General features: G+C 37.1%; 1 protein-coding gene across 1 annotated transcript in view; it reads left to right on the top strand.

Moving 5' to 3' along the window:
- The window catches only part of EMB (embigin), a 15,156-nt gene that overhangs the window by 607 nt on the left and 4,787 nt on the right, over window positions 1–9,762 (top strand). The window contains exons 2-5 of the mRNA XM_010285382.1: window positions 1,541–1,630; window positions 2,886–2,975; window positions 5,145–5,319; window positions 6,521–6,609. Coding sequence (XP_010283684.1) covers window positions 1,541–1,630; window positions 2,886–2,975; window positions 5,145–5,319; window positions 6,521–6,609 — 444 coding nt within the window. The remainder of the gene's footprint in view (window positions 1–1,540; window positions 1,631–2,885; window positions 2,976–5,144; window positions 5,320–6,520; window positions 6,610–9,762) is intronic.

Below are 9,762 nucleotides of genomic sequence, written 5' to 3'. Positions count from 1 at the left end.
GCAGTGTAGCAAAGCTCATGTAGATTAATGCAAATCAAACATGGACTAAGTTAATACGTGAACTCAAGTTCTGACAAGTTTTCCAGCTACAGTTTTGTCATTAGAGATGATAATGCTATTTACCTGGTATTAATCTTTAGAGCTTTTTAGCACAATGAGTGTGAACTAGGAGTAAAATAGCTAATAGATTCAATAACTATCTCCATACATAAATACGCATACACATGAGCTAAAATACAGAAAGTATTTTGTATAATATGAACTCATCTGACTATTTTCATTTGATATGTGAATTGAGGAAGAAAGTCAGTATGAGGATCCTATTAGCATGCAACACATTTTAAAGGTTGTCTGTTTTTTTTGTGGATGGGTAACTACTACCACATGAACTGGCACTGGTGCCTTCTGAATCTATCATGAGGGATTTCAGGTAACAAACCAGGTGATGTGTGTACTAGACTGACAAACTCAGGTGACTCATGACAGCCTTGGCATGCTGTCAAGGTGTTTGCACACACAGAGGAAGGTGCCCCAGAATGCTTCCAGCCTTCATGTGTTATTTCAGGGGCAAGTACTTGCACTAGTTTGTTTCTTCATTTGGCAGAGATCAAGGCTTACTTGTGCTGTTATGTAGAGGAATAGGATTTACTGTGTAGTGCCAGAAGACAGCTTCATATTTTTTTTGTTTAAAAAGCCATTTTGGACTAGTAGCTGAGATTGACAACAGCCCACTGTCAACAACCACACCACCAAATGAACTAGTCTGAAGCTCTGTTCTTCTGCATTGTCCATCTTAATGTACAGGTTTATTGTTACTTAAACTGGTTGAAGTGTGAGGGAAGGTATTAAAGTGCAGATAGAACAAGCCAGGCAAAAGGCTGACTGCCTGTGGCATAGCATTCCTTGTGTTGTGAGCTGACATGTTGATAAAGAAACACTGCTTTACAGAATGGTCCAGGAACGTGGAAGGTACGTGGTACCTCTTGTTATGCTTGCTTAGAAGCCTTTAGATGCAAACCACTAGCAGGGATCTCCTTCAGCACAGCCAGATTCTCTCAGCTGTCACCAAGATGCTCAAGAACCTTACCCTAAAGTTCAGTATTTTATGCAGGAAAAGAGAAGGAATTGTTCTGAGAATATCTAGGCTTTCAGAAATACTATTTTTACTGCACAGTGATCAACTCTGCCACCCAGTGCTTTTCTCAGTGAGAAGACTGAAGCTGTAGCCCAATTTTCTCTATTTTCCCAAATGTGAGTGGGAATTTTTTTAATCCATGGATGGGAGACATAATGAAGTCCCTTATACAAAATCTTGAATGCTCTATGATTAAGTAGATTCAATCAGTAATTACTGTTTATATATTCCTGAAGTGCGTTATAAAATAACTGACAAAATTACTTTGCAAGCATGTGAAACATGTGGCTTAAAACATTTAGTGTTTTATCTACCATGGGGCAGGGGAATCTGTTTCTTTTCTTCCATCACTAAATTGAAAGAAAATAAAATTTCTTATAACAGTTTTTTTTCCCCACCTTTCAGAGCCCATGACAACTACACAAACCGTCAACTGGCAAACTCAGGGGAGACCTTTGAATCATTTGGCTCTTGGACATAATATAACTACACTTGGTAAAAGCAATCACTTGTTGTCTTCTACTTAAATTATTACATTTTGGTTACCCTAAGGTTTTACCTTGATATTTTTAATGAAGTTGTTATGGAGGATTTATTTTAGCTGATAATTACCAAGACAGTTTGATGTTTAAAGCTCTATAGAAAGTAACTGCAGAAACTGAAAAAATGAAAATTGCTCTAACTGTATTGAATTGACCTTTAAGCATAACCTAATGTCTCCTCCCAGTGTGCTTCAGTTTACTAGGTACTTGTATGCAGATAGTACAATACTAATGAAACAATTATGTGGGTAGAAGAAGGGTGATGCTTCCTTAGCTGAGCTACATCTGTTGTTAAAGCTGTAGCTTATTAATTTGCTTTCTTGCTCTGTTCTTGAAATGCAGAGAGCATGGAACAAGCATAGTGGTGGGAACAGACTGTTTATGCTTACAGTTGCTTGCCTGATAGCTGTATCAAGCTTTGTAGAGTTTTTTAAAGGTAGTGTCTGAATAGTAAGCTATCTGTAGCCCTGCAGAAAAAGGATTTTGCTGGCCATATTAAACTTTTAAAATGTATTTTTCCCTCACAGAAAGAAAGGATTATATTTTAGTCAGGCAGATGATGGTCAATATTGATATTCTTTGTGTGTGGAAGGAAATGTTCCAGTGGAGCACAGGGTGTTCTTGCCTCTGCATTCGTTAGAGCTGCATCTCTATCCAGTCTACCTCTGGCTTCCTGGCTGTGTTGTTAAATTGTAGTGGCTTTGGGAATGGCAGTGTTCTGTCCTTCTGCTTCTTTTTTATTTTTCTAAAGCATATTACTTTTTCAAGCTCTAGTTAAACATTGATGTAGTCCTATACAGTTCTAGGACACACCTGTATGCTTTAGGAAAAGCCACATGTATAGGTGACTCTTTGAATCAGGCTGTGAAATAGATAGTTATGAGCTCTTTACTGTATTGACATTCACAATTACAACATTATATTAAAGCTAGAAACAATCTTCTAAAATGGCAAAATTGCTATAACACTGGCCACACAGCAGTGCTGCTTTAAGATTCTGGCTGTTAACACACAAGGTATATGAAAGGATCTCCATAGTATTCAGCATATACTTGTTTTATGCTTGTATCCCTCAGACACGCCCCCCCCCCCCCCCCCCCCCCAAGATTACTATAAGAAACGGTTGCAATACCATATTGACACTCTGCTGTATGATTACCTTTACAGGATCCTAACATATCACTTTGCTTCCCCAACAACATTGTTAGGTCCAGATCTTGCCACAGAAGAGTTCCAGCAGGCAGCCAAAGAGAATGTGTCTAATGTCACTTTTGTGGAGTATGAGGTACTCCTGCCTGGTGAGTGTGTTACTTTCTCTTCCAGTTATGTTATATTGAATGCCTATGATTTGTATGAGTTGTAGAAGTATCTAGGGTGGCAACTTCTTGATAAAGTTAAGATGTTCACAGTGAGCAGTAATGAACTCAGTAAAAGATAAATAAGCTTGTTGCACTATTCAGTTTTGTGTTCTAATAACTATTTTACAGTGGAGAATGAGATTCTTACATTTTTATGAAAACCAAGGGTAAAAAAACCTCATAGCTATCTGTTCCCCCCAAATCAGTTCAAATGACAATTTCTTTGCAGTAGTGAATCTACTTGGAGTGACCATGTAAGCTAGGGTACTCACTAACCAGCAGGTGTTGGTTGGCTTTGCAGCATTACAGTTAAAGCATGGATAAAAGGCAAGATAAGCCCTTTCCTAAAGTAGGTGTGAAGTTCCCAGTTGCCAAATAAGCACTTGTAACTGATTTCTTGGTCAGCTAGAAAAACTGACCTAACTTAAATCTGTCTTGATTGGAGGAGACCAGTTAGAACTCCTTTGTGAAATACTGGTATGATACTTCAAGCATAATTTATGCTGTATTTTCTTCTAACAGAACTTAAGGTAGTGTTGATTTCTTGTTCAGGTACATGTGCCCTCAGTACAGAGGTGCCCCAGATACCAGCCTTGCTAGTGTTTAATATTCAACAGCATAGGGTTTTCATGTTCCATTCATTTAAAGTGTGTATTTATTTTCTAAATAATTTGAAAAGGTATGGATTCTATTTTTAGCTAGTGTAATTAATCTGACTCTAAAACTTCTGCTACTATGAAAAAGTAGCATTCCATTTACAAAATTACTTTGATCATGACTCACCTTGTTGAGGTTGGTTGGCTCATTTATTGAGTGTAAATGGCTCTAGAATGAGTTGCAGTAACTGACTTTGCTCTGCTGTGAAAGACCAAGGTGTTGCACCTCTAAGTTTAACTCCAGTCCAACAGATCTGTAATATTTTGGCTGGGACCTGGAGTTCTGGGTGTGCTGTTTTGCAGGCTGTAAATGTCTCTGCCAGACCCAGTAGAGTTCAAATATTCTGTAGGAGTATCTGATGTTCCACTTCGGCCAGACTTTGCTGCTTCTAAGGTATGATTTGCATTACTCAGTGAGCTGTACCTTAAAAATAGCTGTAAAATACGGCTGCACTTTTCTGACCATCAAGTACTATAGGGTAGGTCTAGGACTGAAGTGAGGCCTGTAATAAATTTTCATGGAGTATTCAGATGGACTAACCATGGTTCTATCTAGAAGTTATGAAAGAAAAGGCCAATTATGAAATAAAATGTCAGCGCTGACAGGTACTAAGTCAGAGGTGTGTTTTTATAAAAGGCCGTTTGTACGGCTTGGAGAAGATATCTACTGTTGAAACCTGCTTTTTGGATGCTCTCATTTTATGTTCATGGAGCTTGTTAAAACCCAAAAGTGTCAGGTTTTCCTACGTATTTGAATGTTTTCACATTGTAATTCTCCTGGCTTGCCACTAGGAAGGCTAAGGTAGCTATAAATCAGTTTGAAGATGATTTGGTTTCAAGTTGAGTAGTTGTAGCATGAAAGGCCAGATCTAACAATGTTAGCAACAGGACATTACCTATAATCTTATGTCATAAAAATCTGCAACTGGCTAAAACCTGGATGCTTACAGATATTTACAAGTTTAACATTTTTGATATTACTAATATAACTTTCTATGTACTTACTAGTATTTTTAATCCAATAAATCCTGCTTTTTTTAATACCACATGTGAAGTCAAAAAGGAAGTTTAGACTGAGAGCAGGCATTGTTCCCCTTGGTGAGAGCTAAGTACCTAAATTTTGGTTGGGGTTAAACTATGTAGAAGCATAAGACTATCTTGCTTTCAGTGAAATTAATATATTAATATATTATATTAATATTTCTATATTAGAGCCCTCTAGGAAGTTTACTTACAGAATGGAGTGACTGTGCCATTTTTGTAATGGATGTAACTCAGTTACGGCTTAAGGAAATTACTATTAAACACTGATCTTGCAGGGGTTTTTACCCTGGAAAGTATAACAGCACACTGTATCCACTTGTAATCTAGCATATGTAAAACATAATCTTTGAAACTCTTCCCCCAGAATGAAGAAATATATTTTCCATAAAAATTTTTTTAAACTTTTTAGGTGTTTCTGGTACTTCCATGGAGACAAATATCACTTTGGACAGTGCAACTAGAATTGAACTTTCATGCAGATTGGACAATAAGTATTCTCATTTGAAAAGTCTTCAGGTGACTTGGAAGAAGGGAAATGAAACAATTGGACACATCAATAAAACTGAGAACAGCTGGAGCATCCAGTAAGTAGCATTCTTTACAGTTTGACTTGCAGGTTCTAAGGAGTTATCACATGCATATACACTGCCCAATACTAGTTGTATATATTAGAAAAGAGACAAATGCGGTGATTAATATATGCCCATAATCAACATACTACAGCTGCAGGAAAGGAAAAAGGTTGCAGTTACCTTGAGCCTGGAGGAAGAGCTCTTGTTCTTCCTCTAGTGCCAGAAAAACAAGTTTTATTCAAGACAAGAATATAGAATAAGGGCACACTTCTTTTAATATCCAGTAATTCTGTTCATTAAGTGAAGTAGTAATGTCAGTTTGAGATTGCTAAAATACCTCCATTTCTTTTTCCACTGCCCTCTTTTCCACATCAGTGCTGCTTTGCAGAAGAGTGAAAGGCATCAATGGCCAGTTTTTTCCTTCATAGTTAGCAAGAGAAGAAATTAGCTTTACAGTAAGGATGTTTTGGATTTTTTTTAAAGGTTTTCTTAATTCTTGCAAACCTCTACAGAGACTCAAATGTAGAAAATTTTCATTTGCTACAACTTACTGTCAGACTTAAAATTAGCCCATTTACAGATTTTTAATCCAAGCGGTCTCCAGTTGATTTTTGTATTACTTTGTTTTCTTAACATCAGTAATATTTGTAGAAAATTTCTATGATAGAAAACATGATGAGAATGTATTGTCACTTTTCTGCTCCATATACACACATACAACCATACTAATCTTTTTCAAAGTGCCTGTGAAATGTATAGTTTGCCAGCAGAGAAGATTCTGGACTTCATTAGATGACAGGTCTTTAAAACTGTTCTGTGTTGGAGCTATGCTAGCCATTGACTGGCTTTAGAAAGAACAGACCATTTAAATTTCTTCTGAAGCGCTATATAGTGTAGGCTCTATAGTTCACATAGTGAACCCATGTCTAGTTCAGTAACCTGTAGATCATACTGCTTAAAGATGTTTGGCCTTCTGTGATCAACAAGAGTGAAAATGATATTTATGTTTCCAGATGTACTTGTGCTCTTCTGTTTTCTTAAAAATGTCATGTTAATTCATTGCACTAAACCTTAATGCTCATGTTTCAGTGACGTATGTTCTCTGCTCCACTAATCTCTGCTGGTTTAGAATGTTAATTAGCAGTCACTGATAGTTGTAGGATGAAAGAAAATACAAGCAAAAAAGAAAATTGGTGAAACTTTTTTTTTGAAGATTGACGATCTTGGATAACGGCGAACTGGGAAGTTACAGTTGTACTCTGAAAGGTGAAGAAGAAATCAGCGCTGTGTTTCATTTACAAGGCAAGTAATTTTAAATTTTGCTTCACTTGACCATTGAAATCCTATAGTAATATGGTTTCTGCATTGTATGGGAATTGCAACTTAAGTAGTGACTAATATGGTCAAGCTAAGTGAGAGTCACTGTCAAAGGCATTTCTGTAGCATGGAGGGAAGAATAATTTTGTTAAAAAGTCTTTTAGTTTTTGCTTCAAAATTTGCTAATAAACAAAAGAGCATATAAGCCTAATTTTTTCCTAAATGAGTAACTGATGTCCCCTTCCCTCTCCATCCCTACAGCAGGAGTGAATACTCATCACTTTCTGAGGGGTGGGAGGAAAGGATGATGTCTCAGATAAATTCTTCAAGAAGCAGAGCAAATGACTTGAAAGATCAGCCTGAGATTGGGTGTTACATGTAGAGCAATGGTTGGCAGAATGAAGGCAGGTTTTTGAAGAAATTCAGTTGTATTTCTAAAACACCAAGTTATTGCTTTAGTGCATCTTTCATTCTATATAATACAAGAACAGTTCTTATATTAAAAGTTATTGTGCTTCATTGGGCAGTATGAGTGTCCTTCTGTTTTGTACTCACTTCTCCAGTAATATTGCCCTTGACAGTAGCAGGTGAAATCCAGTTGAATGGAAGACATGCAGAAATGAAACAAATACAAGCTGCTGAGAACTTTAATCTCTAATGAGAGCTGTTCCCATCTCTATTCTCACAATCCAAATTTTGCAAAGAGCAAAGCAAGCATTTGATGTCTGAAAGCTCCACAGACTGTGATATGTGAGAGATTCTCCCTGAACACAGGCTCCTAAAAACCTTAACTCTTCAAATAACTACCCTAACCTCAACTGAACTAACCAGCAGGGCTTTAATTCTCAGTGCTGCAAGCTGGCTTTGTTCAGCAGAGTATCTGGTCATACGACTTGAGGAAAGTTTCTCATGTATGTTTAAGACTTGAATAGTAATGTTGATACCTACTTTCAAACCTTCAGATAGAGACTAGCTTGCAATACTGAAAAAAGACAATTGTAGTTTACTCAGATTTCTTAATATCTAAAAATATTTTTCTTGTCAATGTATGGTTAAGGTTTAGTTGAATGGCTACCTAAGTCTTTTTAGATTAAAAAAATGTCAAAGGAGACCTTATTCTTTTGAAAGTATACAATAACTATTTCAGTAAGGGCAAGAATGACTCAATAGGGAAGTCATCTTTTCCAGAACAGTGCTTAGGGCTGCTTGATTTATTACAGGAAGATGGGAGAATAGCTTCACAATGGTTGAATGCTGCCACTTCTGATGCTTTAAAAAGTACTGGCTTGACACTTTTCAAGATTAATGCAAGAGTGAAAGAAATGGGAGAGAGAAGTCCTTGAATCTTCCAGTCAATAATGCAGAGAGAACAATTCTCAAAGTGAAAGATGACTAATGTGTTGGTATAGACTCAGTGGTTAAAGTCATCACTGCTGTAACTAACTGCAATAGCTTTTCCACTAGGCACTTAGGCATTATTGGATGTGATGCCTCCTCCCTTTCCCCACCATCCTGGCTTGGCGTAACCCTGCAGATTTTTAAGGAGCTGAGCTTTCACCTACGTGTTACAGTAAACTGTAACACTGAGATGCTTATAGGAAGTTCAAATTATTAAACATGGAGACCATTCATGGGTATCTTAAATGCTGTGAAGTGTTGTAATAGCTATATTAAAGGGTAGAATAGATTAATTTGTGTTTGCCTTTTGAGAGATGCTTAAGCAGCTGTCCAGGCACATGCACTATGAAACAACTCTGGTCTTAAACCAGTGTGGAAATCTGACTGGTATAAATGCTAGTACAATTGCCTGTTTGTCCATATCTTTAACAGTTTTTCCTGTGCAGCAGCAGTGTTTTGTCACCAAGTTCTGGGTGATCTTTTTGCAAAAATACCTGAGACAAAGCACCACTGTTAGAGCCAGATCCCAAGACTCATGATAAGTATTCATGTTGTTAATCATGGCTAATGTGGTAAAGGTATTGCTGGTATGCCTATAGCTGTACTTCGCCACTGAACAACATGGCTAAATCTTTTTGACTACCCCATTAGCCTGTTGTACTGCTTACAAGATTTTTTTATTTGTTTTCACATATTCCATTTTTTCCCAACCTGCTTTTGTTTTTTCTCTTGTATACATTGCAAAAGAAATAGCAGCACTTATTACTAAAGCTGTCCCTTTTACTGACAGCAGCAAAGGTACTCTGCCACTATTCTTTAGAAGGACAGTATTTAATGATTAGAACAAGTACATATGGAGTGAGAAGACTTCACTAAGTAATGAGGTGGGATTGATGTATGGTACAGCAAATTCTGAGGTTGTAAGCAGTGTTCTTAACAAATAGATTTCATATGTATTTCTAAAATAGGAATATTTTAAGTTTGAATACTTACAAGAAGTGAACTTTTTGGGACAATTTGTGCTCAGCCAGTCAACAAGGGGAGAGAGCAGGAACAGTCTTAGTTTATACCAAATAGTTCAATCATAACTGCTGAAAGCAAGTTCTTGGCCTGCTTGGTCTTGTGTGACCAATATAATTTAAAAGATGTACTGGATCTGTACTTACAAGATAGAGCAATGAAACTTGAAGTAAATTTAAAATAAGTCGATCTGAAGAATACATGCTGGTAAACATCCTAATAGAGAGAAAGAAGAGGAAGGTGAAATACATACTCTATCACAATACATTTGCTCAGCTGAAACTAGATCTGTGGGATGCCTTAATATATTCAATAGATTTTTTTTGAGCTTTTGCTCTTGGAAAGCCGTGGGGCATCTGCAGTTATAATGGCTGGGACTGGTAGCTCTAAATTTATAATCTTATGTCTTGTTTCTTGTGGCCATGTTCTGTCCCTAGTGAGATTGGACCAAAAGTCCTCTTTACTGGCATGCACCCACAAGTCATTACTTCAGCTTAGGAAATGTTTGTAACTACAAAACTCCCTCAATCTGCAGGTTTGTCTTAATGACAAAAGTTCTCTGCATGCACAACTTGCCAGATACAATTATGTGGTAGCATTATGGCTGGAAAAGACAGAAGTCTTTGCAGATTGAGTGAAATTGCAGGAAAATTAGTATGTCTGTTTCTAGTGTACTAGAACCGATGTGTGAACAGCTCATAGCTGTCAGGAAGGGAAAGA

This window comes from Phaethon lepturus, unplaced genomic scaffold, assembly GCF_000687285.1.
Source record: "Phaethon lepturus isolate BGI_N335 unplaced genomic scaffold, ASM68728v1 scaffold26020, whole genome shotgun sequence".
Lineage (NCBI taxonomy): Eukaryota > Metazoa > Chordata > Aves > Phaethontiformes > Phaethontidae > Phaethon > Phaethon lepturus.
This window is presented reverse-complemented; position numbering and strand designations above follow the sequence as displayed.